The sequence below is a fragment of the Rissa tridactyla genome, chromosome 4 (assembly GCF_028500815.1).
Source record: "Rissa tridactyla isolate bRisTri1 chromosome 4, bRisTri1.patW.cur.20221130, whole genome shotgun sequence".
NCBI lineage: Eukaryota > Metazoa > Chordata > Aves > Charadriiformes > Laridae > Rissa > Rissa tridactyla.
This window is the reverse complement of record NC_071469.1, coordinates 80,035,970-80,055,488: the sequence shown is the minus strand read 5'-3', so window position 1 is coordinate 80,055,488 and position 19,519 is coordinate 80,035,970. Positions and strand designations below refer to the sequence as shown.

The following is a 19,519-nucleotide window of genomic DNA, read 5'->3' as shown; positions in this document are numbered from 1 at the left end:
TTGGATAGAACTTTAACAATGCCAATCCATGCTTTCTCAAAAAGTAAGCAGGTTTGCATAGCTGGAGCAAACACAGACTTCACAAATTAGGGAAGATCACACAGATAAGGACTCAGCAGCATCTAAGAAAACAAATGGTGAATAGAAGATAACAAACTGAGGTGGAGCTGCCTAAATGCTGCCTGCATAACGTGAGAGTTGTGTTGTATTTACAGATGAGGATACAATCAACAGTATGATTTGCTTGATTTCGAAAAGCTATTTCTTATTCTCTTTACGTACAGGCAGTAATAAATTTCTTTGCCTAAACTAAACAAAATCAGTGATTCATCAAACTTTACATTCTTAGATCAGATATCACAAAGGATGCTTTATCAATCTCCATTAAACCAACTGAACCAATCATAGTTGAATAGCAGTTATAACATTCATTTCCAATAAAAATGAATTAATGGGCTGTATAAACAGCAGAATATTCTATGCTAATTGCTTCTGGGTCACTACTTTAAAGATATATTTCATTAATCTTCAGTGTAGCAAGAAAATAGGAGGTTTGTGTGTCCAAAATATAGTTCACATTCATCTTGTTACTAAAAAAAAAAAAAAATCATTTTCAGAATGTCCACTGAAATCCTTAAATTTCTTTAACAAATACAAAATTTTCCACTATTTTAAGTGACAATTATTAAAACTCTTTAAAACTGCTGTTATTCACCAGAATTCTAGCGAACATCTATGATTTCCTCCAAAGACAGTACAGTCAGACCTTATAAAAAGGCTCTGCTGGCATACAGATAACAACAACGGAGGATTAATCATTTTTGCTATAGCAACCACTGCACTGCAATTACCATAGTGACATGAGAAGAATAGAAAAAGTAATAATGAAGAGCTCTTACTTGTTTGGAGCAATGTGTCAGCCAAGTAAGTGCAGAATTCTGTAGTGCCCAGCTCTGCTCACCTTAATCAATTGAAATGCCATTTATAATAAATATGCCACAAAGCATTTCTGATTCATTTTTAAAAGGGCAACACAAATTTGTCAATTGTTCACTGTCCTTTGGTCAGGTTAATGTACAAATCATTGCTATCATGTAACAGAGGGGAGTGTTACTTGTTTTTAAGGTTCCAATTTAGACATAAAGTCTAAGGTCAACTACATTACCACAAATATATTGATATATGTACACCTGCTTTTGCATATTTTTCCATTAGAATATACAGACACATGTGTATATACAGAAATACAATAGGCCTTACAAATACATATATAGTATGTACAAACATACATTTGCATATCTTTTTAATGAAAAAATATATCTTTATTATTTGAGTACTTCAGGAAGACTTGGTGCTAACGTTACTCAAACACCTGTGACGGTTTCTCATGAGTCACCTAATTGTTCATTTTTTCCAGCTCCACTTATCTAAATACTTTCTACTTGATAGCTGTTCAACAACCTGCTTCGTTTAAGAAAGGAAACCTTACCCAAAAATTAGTTGCCTTTGGAGGTTCTAAGTCAGGATCTTATTCAAAGCTCACCCTTTTTTTGTTTTTTTCAAACAGTTAACTACTTATGGCTGGAAAGGGTATTTAAATAAAACTTTTGGAAACAGGAAATAATGTTAAACAAAGTCACCTTTTGAAACAAAACATGTTTTGCTAAGACGTAGGTGAATCAGAATCTTGGACAGCAGAAGTGCAAGAGTGTACAAATAGAAAGATGGAAGTAAACAAGCAGGCGGCAGCACAAGTGACACACTCCCAAGCTCATGTCTGGCCCTGACATCATGCCAGAGTCACTAATGTGCACAAAGTTAAGCGAGTGAAAGACAGAGAAATATGGAATCCTTTGAGACCTTTAGTGAATGGCAAGGCTGGTATATCAGCTATGAGGTACAGAAAACGTCAAAAAAGGCAACAGAAGAGAGGCAGGCAACACAGAACTAAGAATGGAACAGGCTTGCGACTGTATATTGAAGGTGTGTCTAGTCACAGCAGCTGTATCTCTAGTCACAGCAGCTGTATGCCTGTGCCAACAGTAAAGATGCAGCACGCAGAGAGCAGAGTGAGCGTGCTATGGTATGTTCTGCTTAGTGCATCACGCAGTTTGACAAAAGCTGCAAACTTCTAATGGATCCAATTTTACATTTTCATTGTACTATTTTGATTTGTTGTGCAATGAAACTTCTTTCAGGTCCCACTACTGATAGCCAAATTACTATTTCAAACTGCAAACCATCATACCTTAACTTCCTTTGACTTACGACAATCATTATTTCATCATTTTTGAAACAGGGAAAACTGAAAAAAAGGAGATGTTCAAGTCTGACAAACTGTTTCTAGTGAGGCATGTTCTTTAACTTCAGCTTAGTACAAGCAGAATCTGTACAATAAATGCCTACCTTTTGAAGGTATCTAAACATACGCTGATGTAGCACAGTGAGCAAATGTAGTTACTCTGATACGGTGTTATTCTACTAATGTGAGATTTTCCCTCTATTGTTAGACTGGTGCAGAACAAAAAAAAAATACTGTAATGAAAATGAATACAAGCAGAACTCAAAGATCCTCCTTCTCAATAAAAGTTTTTTTTTCCTCCTACCAGTTTCTGTATGGCCACACTTACACAGAACTATTTAGCTCTAGGTAGGAATTTGATGGTGGTCTGGTATTATTCAGCGTCCTTCAGACCGCATTTCATAAAGAACATGGAATTTAGAATTATGTCCCTTCTTAGTCATACACATTGGTTTAGTACCGTATTCACGTCAATATTCTCTAAAACTTTGTTCAGTGAGAAAATAACTATTTGTTGTCTTGATTATTTTAAATTAATTCTGGGAATATGAAGAAAAAAAAATTGATGCACTACTCAATTTCCTACCCACTGTTACAACAGAAAAAGATTAAAGTTGTAGTAATACTCAAATAGTAATCTTGAAATCATAGTTATAAGTATTTCCATAGTTGTCAGAATAAACTTTGTTCCTCTATCAAAATGCACTCATACATTTATAGCACTCCTTTTGCTCGCTTAGGAAATTAACAGGCAGAAAGACCATTATGCCATTTCCCATCCTTCACCCTGGATGAACTTGAGTGATCTGGACTGAAGATAAAGATGACAGTGTGTATGCAGCTGTTCAGGAAGAGGAAGCAAGGTCCTCAGACCGCAAGATTTCTGTGGGTGTTCTCTCTTAGAGATTACATGGCTGAGATCTTTCAGAATAACCGGTTCCAAAAAGTCAGCTTCTGAAAAGCTAGCCTCTCCTCCCATAGATGACACTGATGATTCCGTGCCTCTCTATCTGCTTTGTCATATATGCTGTCCCGCCACATTTCTTTGTATCCGTTTCATAAGTCCCCCCACGCATTTTCTGCCGTTATATTAATTCCTACTAGAAAGATTGCTCCACCAGTGCATAGCCTATGAAGTTGGTGATAATTAGCAGAGCAGAATATCAAACAACCGGTGACGGAACTTCCCAACGGGAGCCCCCTGCGGCTGCAGTAGCTCATCCCAGCCATTGTCTTTCATAGCCTTGGTTGTACCAAACCCACAGTGCATTGCACTGCTACCTCACTGCACATTCCATTCCTTCACGTTTTCAAAACTTTAACTTAAACATTTTAACAGTTCCACTATGCTCTGAAAGACATCCCAGGGTTTATTAAAATCCCATTAATTATGATGATTTTCTAGAATTATGATATATCATTTGGGCTCATTAGCTACCTAACATACAGACAAAATAATCCCACATCAATATTGCTTTGCGCATTGCCATCGTTAAAAAAAAAATAAATCTGATTTCTACTTAGTACTTATTAAGGCACATTATTCAGAACATCAGCTTAGAAAATAGTTACAAAAACCCAGACACACATAACTTTTTTTTTTAAACTTCAAAAAACTTAGTATTCTATTTTTTCCTTCAGATACTATATACACAAGTGTTTATATTTGTAGATAAACAGTAAAAGTTTTTACTTACAAAGATTTTAGAAAACGTGTTTCTAAACATGTTTTTTAGAAAACGTGTTTTTTAGAAAACATTTCACAGAAGAACCTAGAGCATTGTTCAGCTTCTACCTTATTTCATTTACTATAGATCTGTAAACCCATCTATAGTTGCTAGATAAGGATGGAAGGATAATTAACTATCCAGTAGAGGTGTCTTCTAGTTACACATCGGTAAACAGCTTTGCTACAACTCTTAAGAATACTTTTAAGTGGCAGCAAAGTACAAGAGAGTTGGACTCTGGGTCTAATATGCAGCTCAACTTTTAATTTAAAAAAATTGTCATTTTCTTTAAAACGGATTTTAATGCAGCAAGGCTACCATTTGGCAATGTTTTAAGACCAGCTCAGTCTCACAATTAACAAGTGTGTTGTATAAATATAGTAAATCAGTTCTTTAAGAAGTTATTTACATTCAGTAGTGTCAGCAGAATGAGGCCTGTAGCACTCTCCCTTGGGTTGCAAAATTCTTATTTTACTGCACAGAAAAAAGGTATTTTTTGGACTACAAACCAACATTTCCTGTTTGTAACATGACATGCATATTGATAAGACACAATTGACTGAAAAAGTACATTCTAATAGAAAAATATAGGCTTTCACTAACCCTTGCAAAAATAGATTTACATATAAATTAAGTTTTTCTTCTGTCCAAAAGCCTTTCAGAATTTTCAATTACAACCATTAAGATTTTACCATGTTTCATCAATCTTTACACAAGTCATTTTAATTCATTTACATTGTGCCTTTATTAGTTTGTACAGGTGAAGAATTTATGAACATTTACTCAAATAGTATCTTCTGAACGAGATTATGGAAAAATCCAAAATCATGACAAACAAAATACATGACCGATAAAAGCAGGTCTGGCGTTGTACCATGGCTCAACACAACAGTACACGTGGTTACATGTCCTTAAGTGTCCAGTCAAAAGTAGATCTATGTGATGAGAATGCACTGGGATAGCCAAAGTTGAATTTAGTTTAATTTAATTATAATTATCCCCAGATATTTCAAGATTTACACTCAAATAGATATAATGCCTTAAAGAAAAAAAAAGTATAAAAACTCCACCCCAAACTTTTAGAGCTAAACATCTTTATTTGTTTTTTGATTTAGAGTAGCTAACCAAAACATGAAAAAGAAAGAAACACTCAGGATACTTCAGAAGAATAAAACTCACCAAAATCTGCAAACACGGACTGTCCAACAACTTTCACACCATTCGGCATTTTCTTACTTTTTCCAACTTTAGAGAAGTTCCCATCCTATCAAACAGGACAAAGATGATGGAAAAAATGAACTGCAACAGTGATAAAATTTGACTTTTGATCCAGAGAAAATATACACCAATAAAACAGCGCTTTAGTAGATAATAAAGAGACATCTCAGCTATGGGAAAAAAGGCACTCTGAAAATTAGGACTGAGTTTTTGCATTTCTAATCCTTCATGGAATCTTATGGAAATCCAGTAATAGTGATACTCAGATACAATTGTCCATATATTTTGCTGTTTTATGAGGATGAGATTGGGTTATTTCAGCAGCATAATCTAAATCATAATTAAGTGATTATGAATACTAATGTGCATTTTTGCATATTGACATGTGATTTTATAGATATATGTAATATATAAAAACACACCTGCACACCTGTTAAAAATAGCTTCTGATTTCCTGTCTAATTAGGAAATAACTTGATTTTACATTAAGTCTGGTTTAGGTCTTGTTTTAATCGCCTATTTTTAAAACATAGGCCTGCAGAAAACAATATTCCAGTGTTTCATCAGAAAGACAAAAGAAGAGTGCTGGATCCTTGTTTATCATACACCTGGAACAAAACCATTTAAAAAGTGAAGGTTTTTTTAACCAAGTGAGATGATCTAAGGCCCGCTTTTCAAGTCATTGCAATCAGCTCAAAGTGCTAGGCACACAAGTATACATAAAGCCATAGAGAAAAATGATACCGTTTTGTTGGATTATCTCTAATTACCCACATTGCTTACTCATGTTATATTCAGTTTGTAGACTTCAGTGCTGTTGAAGGTGCAGCTCTGGAGACAGTACATGGATGTTTGACTGTATATCTTTACCTTGACATATAATTTATGACTCAGATGAGGAAAAAAAACCCAACAACTAAATGATGCAAATCACCTCCATCCAGAAAAGACAACAAGGCCCTGTGCTCAGTTGGCCAGAAAAACATTATCATATAGGCAAATATTTTAAAAGCATTTTAGGATTCATCAGTGAATTACTTTGCCTAGGTTTGTAGAGCAATTTAACAGCTTTAATGGATGAATTAATGTATTTTAAGATGGACATAAAATATATGTACATCTATTTTATGTGTGTGACATATTTTACTGGGTTGATTGAGTCCAAGGAATAGAATTCTTTCTTTCTAAAGATAAGCAAGTCTATACGTACAAACTATACAACATCGGATAATATTCAGAATACATGAGTTTGGAAAATCAAAAATCTGTAAGAAAATTTTAAAAACCCCACGCCTACAGGAGACAGGTCAAATGCCTTTTGTAATCCTTACACTCAATCCCTCAAGAATTAAATTCAAAAACTGTTAAGTTTTAAGTCTATTTAAAAGCTAGAAATACAGAATTCATGACCCGCTGCTTGGAAAAAAAGTGTCTAGTACAGATTTAGAGATTTCATTACTTTTACCTAAAAAATAGTATTTGAAGAATATCTGGCAGCTATTAATTTTACTTTATTTTTTAAATTTTCAGTTCAGCAGCTGGTTGAAGATGGCCACGTTGTCACAGACAAGACTATAATCCCCGTTCTACAGTGACTCACTATGACACGATGGATAATTTTTCAGGTAAATAAAGCCTCAAAAATTCATTACTTAGCTAATAAGAAGCACATTAAGCACTTTGTATTATAACAGAAAAGTAAACTTTTAACATACACATGCTAAGATTCTTAACTATAGTCCCTTTGGGTAACAGATTTAGTATCAAGGATACACTTAGTTTCAAATCAATTAATTTCATTAATTGTTATTAACAATGAGATTCTTTGACTCTGCTCAGGTTAAGTAATACAAAAGCAGAATCTCAATAAACAAATAAATACATAAAATCAATCCACTGACCTATTTCTCCCCAATCTTGAAATGCATTTGTGACATTTGGTTAACACAGGACTCAGGATTTTCTTAACTGTAACTTGGGTACATACCATAATGGTCACAAGTGAGATTTTGAACGTCTGTTCCACAAAATCTTACCCAAGAACTGAAGTTCTAAGAAAGCTTACTTAAAGAAATCAAATCTTTGAGACAGCCAGAATAAAAAAAAAAAATCTGATCAGCCTTTTCTTCATAAATCACCAAACTCGGCGTCAGTAACCTCCTAGAGCAGCTGATGACAAAGGAGTCCTGCTAAGGTGTATGAAAGGCCGGCTGATTCATTTACTCAGTAGCCACGTTAAAAAATTTGCAGAGGAACTTATGCTGAGTAAGAGATCTCCTCCCGTGATATCCTGCAGTCTGAATGCAATGCTGCAGTTAGTGCCCCTTAACATCGCTTCCACTCATTCCTGAAACAAGGACTATCAGATTACTTTTTTTTTTTTTTTTTTTTTTAAACTTGTCTGTGTTGTAACAGAATGGTTATTTGGGTTTTCTCTCTTACCTTATTTACCCATGTCTCAAACTGAATGTCCTGTGAATCTGGTGATGTAGTAAGGAACAAATCTGCAAAGAGAAATAAAATATTTAACAGTAGAATATGCACAAAGATATTTGATCACTCAACACAGATATTATATACCTTATTTAAAAATCTGTTACCTATATTTTATAAGTTATACATATATTATATTCCAGTGATGTTTAAACGTATAAATATGAAGCAAGAAAGATTAAAAAACAACCCCCCCCCAAACTATTTTCATCCCTTGTACTCTTCTGTATAAATAAATACACCTTCTGCACTCAACTTCTACATTTGTATATGTCTACGGAAATTAAGTTAGCCTCACATGAGCTAATAAATGCTGGATGCTATATATGCATCCTGAAGAAAGTTTCTTAATAGTAAAGCTAGAGACAGACCTCGAAGCTAGAAAGAAGTATACACAGTTATATTTTTAGTAAATCAAAATTAAAAATAAAAACCTACCAACCATCCTTTTATTTGGGATATGTTAAATTAAGCAACAGATATACTGTTGACAGGAGGAGAAAAGGGGATGGAAAAATATTTTAGGCTTCCTTTACACTAAAAATCTCTTAAACATCAAAACAGCGCAAGAGCGCTTCAGAGAATTTATCAATGCCTACTTAAAGAGGAGCTTGTTCATTGCTATTTAGGAAAGCCAAATTTGCCAAATTAGAAAAATGGGAAGAAAAAGCTTTGTAAAGGAGGTTAAAAAAAGGGGGAGGGTTGTTTAAGGAAAAAAAAATAATAATTATGAAGTCCAATGTTAAGAAGCCCATATTTTAACAAAACTACTCTTTTAGATTTAAGCATTTCGTTTTTTTTTTTCATTGTCCTCTTTCTCCCCTGCTATTTTAAATGTCACTATTTGAGTTAGAACACAATGGTTACTTTGTAAGCAGAAAAAAAGTGATTTTCAAATAAAAAAAAAAAATATTAACGCTTTACCCTGAGGTGGTTTACTGAGTAAGCAGGTGGACTGCTGTACAGGGGATTTCAAATGGCACAATAAGGGGTATTCTCTTCCAGGGAAAACAATAACAACAAACCCACAAACTCAACAAACCATAAATCCCAACACCAACCCCCCCCCTCCCCCCCAAACAACAAAAAGCTCCACACATACACACAAAAAACCCAACAAACATTTTGCTTACATATTCCACCCCCCCAGCTTGAAAGTTGTACCATATGATTTTATTCTCCTGAATACCTGAAATAGCTATTTCCTTTAGAGCACACACAGGAAAAGGATGATAGTGTGCTTCATTGGAATGAATTATACTGATGCTTAAGTATTTCTTGAAGGCAAGAGACGGAAGTAATGGAAATAATCTGAAGATATAGATGGAACTTAGAAAACAGATAAACTTTCAAATTTTAACTTTGCATGTAGAAGGAAGTTTGTGCAATATTGTTGATTACTATCAGATATAAACCAGTAAAAAATATTTAAAAATCTAATACATTCACAGGGAAGAAAAGAGAAACACGGAAAAACAGAAGTCTTAACTCTCCTTCCTACAGGCCAAAATGCCACTACATCTTTGGAAAGAGTCTTTGAGGTTCAAATAAGTATTTCAAATAGGCTTGTAGTATATCCATGCTGTAATTACTCCTGCAATTTGTAACTAGTTAAACTAGTTATGGTCTATGTCACATACAGATAATGCCACAATAGTCTCTAAGTGTTACATTTAAATACAGCGCAAATGAGTAGCATTTGATTAGCAAATAGGACAGGTTGCCTAACCTTCTGCAGACATTTTGGTTGGCACCCGAACTGTTTTCCCCCCGCATCTCTGACTGTTTCAGGCCTTGCAGAGCTGATGCTTCACCTTCCATTGCTAAATCAATCCCCTGCCCAGTCCTCTATGCAAGGGGAGATCTTAGGGAGCAGGAACTCATCAGTCCCACTGGTAATGCTATGTTTACACAGGTTTTGTGACTCTATCCCAGAATTAGACAAAATGGCATAGCTGCCAACACAAGACAATTCACCCCATGCTAGAAATTCAGCTCTGAACAGTTTGTTATTACTACGTTAAATAAATGCACAAAGTTTTTATGCAACACAGTTATGCTTCTAGAGTGGAAAAACCAAATACAAAAGGCAGATATGAACTATGCTGGTGGTGTTACAAAGCCCTTAGCTCTAAATCATTTAAGGTTAAAACAAAGTTATTAAAAATAAAACCAGCAAAAATAAACCAGCACCATTTCTTGGCTAATTTAACATGCGATGGAATTTCATTTAACAGTTATTCTTAATTTTAAGCCCTATACTAATGCAGCATGCTATGTCAGCTTCTCAGTTAAAAAAAAAAAAAAATTATCTTTCCTTCAATGGGAAAATGCAGTACCACCTCTAGTACTCTTACAATAGAGCTTTTTGAATAGAGAGAAATGATTGTCCTTAACATCTTAATGGGAAGTCATATAAGCATTACTATGAATTGAAGTATCTATAAGTAGTAATATATCTTGTTTTCATTTGAACTTTACAGAGTAAATCTATCAATTACAGCTCCTCAGAGAGTGTAATGGCCATGTTTGACTCAAAAGACATTCCATATTGTTCATCCCAGACAGAATTACAACAGGCCACAGAAAGTCAGGCACTCAACGTGACTGGGCAACAACGACAACAAAGTAAACCGCAAAGTATTCTAATCCTATTTTTGACACCCAGCCATTATGAACTCATTCAAGTATTAGTGAATTACGTGTAACTGAGTACATATGCTTACTGGGTATTACACAGAAACACCAATTTTGTAAAAGCATGTAACAAAGAGAGAGAGATTTGCAATGGATTTTTTTATGCATTGAAAAAAACCATTTTTTTTCCATTCTTAGTTTGAAGTGTATTATATTAGTTGTTTTTCCCTCCCCATTTGATCTGATTTCATAGTAAGTATATAGAAATATTCAGAAATATGACTGTACAGGGAATTGAAATAATATAGGAAGACAAGGAACAACAGGCATATAAAATCCCAGATGTTAGGACCAGAATCAAAAGTAGCTTTAAAATAAACATTAAACTCTGTGAGAATAAAAAGGGATGAGAGAACCATGGTGGGTGGGATGTCACACAGCTTAATCAAATCAAAGAATACATTTAGCTATCTGCAACGTAGGAGGAATAAATCAGGCTACTAAATGCAAGTCAAACTACAAAGAGCTAATAGAAAGATGATAATTTATAACATCTAAAATGTTTACTATGTTAAAAATGTGGATGTGCTTACAGATTTAAAGTCTTTGTTCAGCCACTCGTACAAACCGAGTATTTTAAGGGGAAAACTTGTTCCACATTTTGAGAGTAGGAAAAGAGAGCTATGTTTTCAGAGGAGTCAATCTACCATACACTTCTTTGGTTTGCAAGAGATCAATGCTGAATGTGGACCTCTACAGTACCCTCTACAGCAACGCACCTGTTTTGCACTGAACTCCCTCCCACCCCCAAAACAGCTTCTCTTGAAAGTTAGGAAATTACTTTTGCCCTTTGTTCCTCTTTGCATACTCCTCTGTCTCGCCTTTTTTCCTAACTTGAGGCATATAACATTATATACAACAAATGGAACCAACACAGCAAAGCAGCTCCAAGGCTACTGTAATATTCCACTGCACTGGTAAAATGCAAAGGCAGGCAAAGATAGCAGATAATCTTCCAGAAATAGTACAGAGGAGCTAGTGCCACGCTGCTCCCAAGTTAAAAGCAACAAGCTGTGATTTCCCATAGGACAACTTAATACAGGTACAGCACCACCACCTCTAGCTCTAGAGCCCGCTGAACCAAGTCAGCTGGTATGTTATTGCCAATTGTCCTCCTTTTTATCCTTAAGCCTTCTTAGAAGCTACGTCTCAAACGCTCACGCATGTTTTTGTGATTAAACCCTCTTGCACTGAAATAAAATTGAATGCTTAACATTTACAAGTAATTTTCCATTTTGATCAAGAATGTCAAAGATTTCAAAGCAAGCAAAACAAAAACATTTCTTTGCAGCAGCAGGGTAAAAATGCAATGTAATTTAGACAATCCAAAGAACTATTTACAAATTTGTATAGCTCAGAATTACAACCGTTTTCTCCAAGTTTGTAGGAAAGAAACCTATAAGAAAAACTAAGCCCTGCCTGGTACAATGTTTTAGACCAGATGATATCCAAAGGTTACTTCCAATCGAACTTATTCAATGATTCTATCTGGTTTTATTATCTAAGATTTTGTCCCTAAGAGCCAAAAGCACACGAAAGAGGAAACAATTAAGAATCTGTGCAATTTATAAATATCCTTTTCTATACAGCCATAGCAAAAACTCCCTGCAAGCATCTCCTTCCCAAAGTAACGCTGTCCATGGAAGACATCTCTCACCACTATTGCTATGTCTTTCTGTGTCTATTATTACTAAATTCTTTAATATATAAGGGCTGCAGAGGAAGAGGTAGAATCAACAAATGCATTAAGATCAGTATGCTCAGTACTTGGATTACAATAATGAAAATATACACAACTAATTTCTTTTTGCATTTTATTACACTAATTGTCTTGAAAACTAAAACATTTTTGTTTTACTTCTGGCTCTATCAAGAAAACTCCTCTTTCCTAGAAGGAATGCCTATCATATTACATATGCTCAGGAAAAGTCACATTGCTTTGGAAGGCAGCTCTGGTTGCAATTTCAGCTGTAGGAAACAAAATCATTTGCACACAAATCTCTAAGTTTAAAAAGCACAGATCAAGTATTGAGGGCTGGATCATAATGCTCTGTTCAAATGCTGATGAACCTCACAGCAGCACAACGTGAGATATTTACAACCTGAGGTTATAAAAATCAAATAATCTGTAGCTCAACAATCTTAATTATTTACAGAATATGAAGGTGATACTCTAGATACTTTTACTAGACAATAGGTACATAAAGGGGATACTAAAAACAATGGGCAAGGATGTACCTTTAACAACCGTAGGTCAATTCTAGATTCTGGAGATATACAATGGAAATAGGCAATGGCACAAAGTAAAATCAGTCTGGCCACTTTCCTACCGCCATTGCTAGAGAAGGAATATTGGGTTAGCTGGATGGACTACTAGACTAAGCCTGCAGGGCATTTCTTAGGTTTTTAATTTGTGACATGATGTAGTAAAGATAAATGAAATTCTTGATAGTTGGGATGGGGAAGACCTTCATGTTAGATTCAGGCAGCTTTCCTGAAATGAAACACTTACAGCCTAAGCGAAGGGCTACAAATAAAAAAAAGCCATACTGTCTGACATAAAATGTTTCTCTTAAACAAATGCAAAGTGAAGTGTGTTCACATTTAAATGTTTTCCTATTTTTGATTTAACAGGCAGTGATTAACATAAAAAACAACATAAGCAATAGGAAAACTCATAAACAGAGTTCAACAGCCTGGGAATAGGTTAAACAATCAAAGAGGTTACCCAGCATTTTAGATCCACAAGATTGAAAAAGCACCTAAATATATAATAAACACTTAATACAGAAGATATCTGACATGTGCTGTGACACAAAACTACATTGTATTAGCATTTTGCTCACAACTTTACTTTCCCTAAAAAGTGAGTTGGTATTTGGATATGGATAAGTTGGTGATTTGGCTATTTCTTTGAGTTAATTGGCTTAGCAATAAAATGCTGCTATCCAGGCTCTACTACATCTTATCAACAGTAAATACATATGATGAAAAGCACTGAATTCAGCATTCATTCTTACAAAACAAGGAAATGGAGATTATTAGAATTTATGTTTTTGCTTGAAAAAGAGAACATATTCGAGTACTGTATTGCAAGCTCCAGTAACCTAAAGCTCATTACAGAAGAACCACAGCAGTTCCATCCATCTTTATTTGATGGGATCAGCTAATTTTGATGCTGTATCAACGTATGGCCCATTGAAAAATGAAAAATCTCCCCAGAAAGCTATGTAAAACTTGGACAGTTAGACTGCACTGAGTTTAGCGCCTTTAGGTCAATCTTGTATCAAGATGTATCTACAAACACGGAAATAATAATTTGAACACAGCACACCTGTATCTTGAGCTAGATCCATTTCTGATCACTTTTGTGTAATACGGAGCATTATAAAACTACTAATGTTTATCTCGGGCACCAAGAGCATGGCATTCTTGCCACGGGAGCTCAGAAACCAGACACTTACAATAAATATGCCCGATAGATTATCACCTACTGCGAGCCCAACAGGTAATGGCAACAGGTTATTGGTCACAACAAAGGAACTCCATAGAAAAGATGAATTAAAATGCAGGACAGCATTCAAACACCTTGAACATGAAAGCATTTCTACTCTTCCTGCAATCCCTAGCTTCTTACACCATATCTCTTACAATTTTTGCTGCAGATACAGAAATAATCATACAGGCAGTTTCCAGCCAAACTGCTCTACACTCAACAGCAGGTCCATCTCTGATCCTTATCCCGCAGTATTCTTCACATAGACAATCCTAGACTCTTCTTAACCCAGTCTTATGCAACTACGCTTCACTTATTCCACTAGGTCAGCCCTCCTCTAATAACTTCAAGTCCATCTATTAACATCCTCTTCTTGCAGAAATTCATCCCGTGTTTGCTTATCATCCCCATCTAAATTCCCTACCTTCAGCCTAGATTTCTTCCCCACCTACCAACTTCTATTCCCACTTCCTGTGCCTCATCGCTGCCTTCTGCCCCCTGCTCTCAGTTAAGCATCCAAACACCAGCAACAGTTCAGAGCAGCGAGGGAAGGCATCGATAATCCCTGTCTGTGGTTTGTTTGCTACTCATGGCTGTTTTAGAAAGACAGTATTAGCCACTAAGGAAAACATCAATAACAACAACACATCCGCAGGTAATATTTGTAAAACCTGTTTCAAACTGGCTAAATTTGGATGGGTCTTTTAACAAGAACAGCAAGAGCAGAGGGACCTTGCTATCTTTCAGGAAGGCTGTTTCAAAAACAATTGCTAGGTCACCAAGAAAAAGGTTGCCCTGAGTTATCGAACACCAAACCAGCTCCACCCCGACGTCAGCTTGTGAAAGTGGCTAAGCAAATATAACTGAAGGTTAGAAAAAGTTCATCATGGAGGTAGGTAAAGAGCTTAGAAGACTTCAGCCCCACTGGAAAACTACAGACAATCTTAGTAAATAAGGCAGATGGTATTACAAACCCTACTTACAAACATTGCTTTTTCTTATTAGGACTACTGGGGAATTGCAATAAAACCTAACTATATAGAACCTGTTCCAAGTTCATTTCTGATTATCCTTGTTATTTTCCTTCACTTTTGAGTGTTATAAAAAACGGTACTATTTATAGATGGAGCGTTCATTTCACTAATGACTGATTTGACCTTTCTGTTTAATGTCAGAGGGCTTTATTTCAGAATTAAAAGCCTCAGCATCTACGGTTATCTTCAGAAGCCATCAGGGCATGAGCAACATTCTTAAGTTACAGCTTGATTTCACATTTACTTCACAAGTTTAAGTTAATAAAGGAAAAAAAAAAATCCCAATTTTAAAACACTATCAAAATACACAAGGTATTACCCAACTAGAACATAGACATGTAGACTCCAAACGTGCCTAAAAAAAATTCGTTTATGTGGAAGAACAGGTGTGTCTGTGCATGTTCTTTAACTAGAAGAAGAACTAGAAGTTCCGTGTGGATATGAACATGCCTGCTTGTACGTATTGGCATATGTAAATAACATGCTGAACTAATAATCTCTGCTTTGCAGTGTGTTGACTGAAAGGACAAGGTGACAACCGTATTAATATCATTAAATGCCATAAAGCCTAAGGACAAGTAAACGATAACTTTCCTCTATTTATATTACAAATTTTCCTCTATTTACAAGAGAAGTCATTCTATAAAGATTGACCCATCAGGAGGAAAAAAAAAAGTATTGAAAAACAAAATTAAAGACGTTATTTACATTTTTTTAGCTGTACTTATACAACTTTAGTTGTACAATACTTAATATGAACAAACCTAATTTAAATTAAAAACTTAGATACAGTCAGTTTTATTTCTTTACTACATGGAAATGGAAAACCAAACGACATATTTTGTGCTTCTGTTCATAAGTTTTTCATTCAGGTAAAGAAACTCTCTCTCATTAGGTATTCAGATTTGTTTGTCAAGTTGCCATTAGTACTGTACTAGAGAAAATTGAATACATCTACTGCCTAGCTGTAGCAATTTAACTTTTACAAAATAGATACAAGTAGCAATGCTAATGAGTTTGCAATTAACTTGTCATGAATTTTTGGTGCTAATCACATGAAACAGTAAGTTAAGCAACCACTCCTTCCAGTAAGATGATAAACAATTATAAACAACATAATTAAGCGCTAAAACCCCTTTAATTATTAAAAATTACTATAGAAAAAAATCCATACGTATTAATTTAAAAGCATCATGTAAATGGAAAACTTTTAAATTAGATTCATGGTGAATAGTTATGATTCTGAATAAGCAGAGCAGGTGGGACTATTCCTCTGGCTTTTAGCCCTTCAAACATGAATTTTCAGGCAGAAAATTCCATTTGTTTTCAGAATAAAGGCAACAAAATTGTTTCCAGCAATAGAAGATGACCGACCACTCAGTGCAAAGAGTGCTTTCAGAACCCATTTTCCTATTCATGCTTTCTCAGCAAAATGCTGTTTGGGGCAGAACCAATTTACTTCTCACCTATATTAAGTTATTGATTCCCATAAAAATAGCGTATTAGTACCCCCCAGTGCATATAATTATATCAGTATATAATTAAAAATTTCAAGAGGAACAGCTTTTGAGGCACTTCATAATGGCAATTTTAATTTTAAAACTGCTAAGCAGGTAGCACAGGTGATGGGTTCTTTTACAAAAATTAGGAAAAACTTAAGTTAAAATAGCTGTTTCTTTTCTCTAAAGATCTCAACTCATTCTTTAATTCTCTTCGTGAGGTAAGCTATGAGTAAAAAAAGTAGCATTGGCAAAAGCAGGGCAATCTCAGCAGTAGGAGGAGACGCCGCTAATTTGAGCGACTCCGGTGTCATCCTATGAGCAGGAGCTTGCTGTGGCATTGAACACTGTGCAGTAGCAAGGGGAGGAATAGAGGCAACAGCAGATCATGTCACACAGGGCATTTTTAGTTAGAGGTAACAAATCTGTAAATAGTAAAAATAAAAGTAATAAAAACAAACAGATATTTACAGATGTAGATTGAGGTCCTCCAAAATAACATCGTGTGTATCTTAGTGATAATTATTTTGCCTCCATTATTTGCTGCAAACTCTCAGTAAGCTCTCTTATCAGAGCTTAAAACAGTGAAGAAATTAAAAAATGTACCTCTTCAAGGAATGAAAAGGTGACATGGCAGTACTGAATATTTGTTTTGGGAAAAAACATAAAGGAGGGGGCAAAACCAGACAGAACAATTTGACTTAAAATACGTACATACGCCTTCCCCCCTTCGAAAATGCCACTCAAGATAAGTCTTTAAAGGCCAGATAATTCGTTTGCAAACACGACGAGGTTATTTTAATAGAGAACAAATGCAGATCTATTGCATAAAATAAGCTTTGATGACAACACTATATGCAGAGAGGCTACCGGCTTCCATCAAGAGGCAACTCACCAATAACATAATCAGGGTCTGACATCAAGCATTAGTGTCTCCAGAATCAAGGTTTAAATTATTACAACAGAAAAATCACCTCTGATTTGAACAATTGGTTTTCAAGAAGAAGATTATCTACATTTATGTGATGAAACTAAGAAGCGGGAATCAAAGAGAAAACACATTGTAAATGTTCTGGCACATTAGGTTTCTAGATTCCCAAAGCAAAACAACATAAGAAAATTAACCATCAGAAATCAGTAAAGAGACTAGCAATTAGCTTATAGCAAGCTGTTTCTGACTAATTATTTTTCCACTTTAGTTTTCCCAAAATCAAATTTATGATTTTCCCTTCATTTTATATAAACAGTTCTAGAAATATCAGCAATCATACACACCATGTGCTGGCGTTCAACGCAACACAGGTTGTAAAAGCAATATTTCCAAATGTTGGAATCACATAGCCAATCACATAGGCTCAGAACATTTAATACATTGGCTACTTTTCATAGCATTCAAGGACACATTGACAGATGTGCAGTATGAAGTTACAGTGTGATTCGGAGTCCAAGGCAGTTATTTGAACATTTTAAAAATACTTGCAGGGCCATGGCCTGGTTTCTTGGTAGAAGACTCATAACTTTAAGTTCATAAAAATTTATTGTTTATTAGTGACCCTTCCCCCCTCCCCACTCCCCAGTAATTACATACTAAAATTTTGACTTAGAAAGACATTAGACCTAACTGAACATCTACATTTTAAGATGTTTTAATTAGAAACAATACAGTTAACTAATTAGAAAAAAAAGAGAGACACAGCAAAATAATTGCTATCATAAAAATCTCAACTCTTGATACACCTATGAGAGCTTATGTTCAGACAGTCTAAGCAGTGTTCATCTAGTGACTCAGGCTAAATTTAAACTTGGTCCAAAATGTTTATCTGAAAATGCTGACTGTGATGTAAATCAACAATGGCATAGACAAAATATGTGTGCCTATTGTCTAGCTTTAAATAGATGATCTTTATTGGTACCCAACTCTATCATTCGAGTCTATCAAATCATTTCTGGGTAGTCTTTATCAAGTCCTTTTACCTCTCTTGGCCTCAGTTTCCAGCTATAACAGTTTTTCTCCATGGTTCGGTTCAAGTATTTCAATTGTAAAATCTTCAGCATAATGACCATATTGGGAATAGTGTTTATTCAATTAAACAGTACTATCTGCATCTCTTGACTAACACATCTGAAACACACTTCTGAGAAACACTAAGTTCCTATTTATTTTTAATTGAGCAGATTAACGCAAAGAGAAGTTACTTTTTACTTCCTTCACTGTAAGTCAAAAGAGTGAAATCCTGTTCAAATACTCCTTTTCTTAAGTCACAGGGTATAAATCTTTCAGTTTGAGGATATGACATTTTTAGAACAGGTCTCTTACTGGAAGAGCCTGCTTTGGAAACACTCACCTGAACTGCCATGCTCCATAAAATACACCTGACGTTAATCTGTTCAGACAAGCCTATTATTATTAGCTTCAAGATTATTTTCTTAAGCTAGCTGTTCAAGAGACCTAGTGACAAGTGTGAGTCTGTATTACTAGACACCCAGTAGCCCTATTCTAACACAGGTCACCACATTTTCTCCTCATCTTTCAGGCTATCTCAGAGCATGTATGAACAGTGACATCAATGGTAGGCAGTTGACTAGATCATTTGCAGACATCCCTTCCAATCTTGGCCACTCTGTGACCTCAATACTTCTCCTGGGAGCAACACATGCTTAAGGCACACGCAGAAGACAGCTGAAAATTTTGTATTTACTTTATCCATAAAGCACATGTAGACCCTTTGGTTAAAGTTTTATACTGCAAATTTTTGCATGGATTATATGAAATTCCTGGCCTAACTCAAAATTACTGAATTAAAAACTCTAAGAAGCTGACACTCCTACATGATGATGCGTTATTTAAAAACGGCAGCAACATTACTATGTGAAACAGCCTAGCTTATATCTCACCAAGAGAGATTAGTATTATCTTTGTTCTAGTTAGTGGATTTTAGGATTATAAAATCCTTACACAGTTAGCCTTTCATGAAGCATTGTTAGGGATTAAAAACATCTTTATGAACATGTTTTCATATAATGAAATCGTAACAATTCAACTTCATTTTACC

General features: G+C 35.1%; 1 protein-coding gene across 2 annotated transcripts in view; it reads right to left on the bottom strand.

Moving 5' to 3' along the window:
• ITFG1 (integrin alpha FG-GAP repeat containing 1) overlaps positions 1 to 19,519 on the bottom strand; it is an 86,149-nt gene that overhangs the window by 51,718 nt on the left and 14,912 nt on the right. For both annotated transcript variants that reach the window (XM_054199154.1, XM_054199156.1), the window contains exons 7-8: positions 7,690 to 7,751; positions 5,209 to 5,293 (exon numbers count right to left, since the gene is read on the bottom strand). In XM_054199154.1, coding sequence (XP_054055129.1) covers positions 5,209 to 5,293; positions 7,690 to 7,751 — 147 coding nt within the window. The remainder of the gene's footprint in view (positions 1 to 5,208; positions 5,294 to 7,689; positions 7,752 to 19,519) is intronic.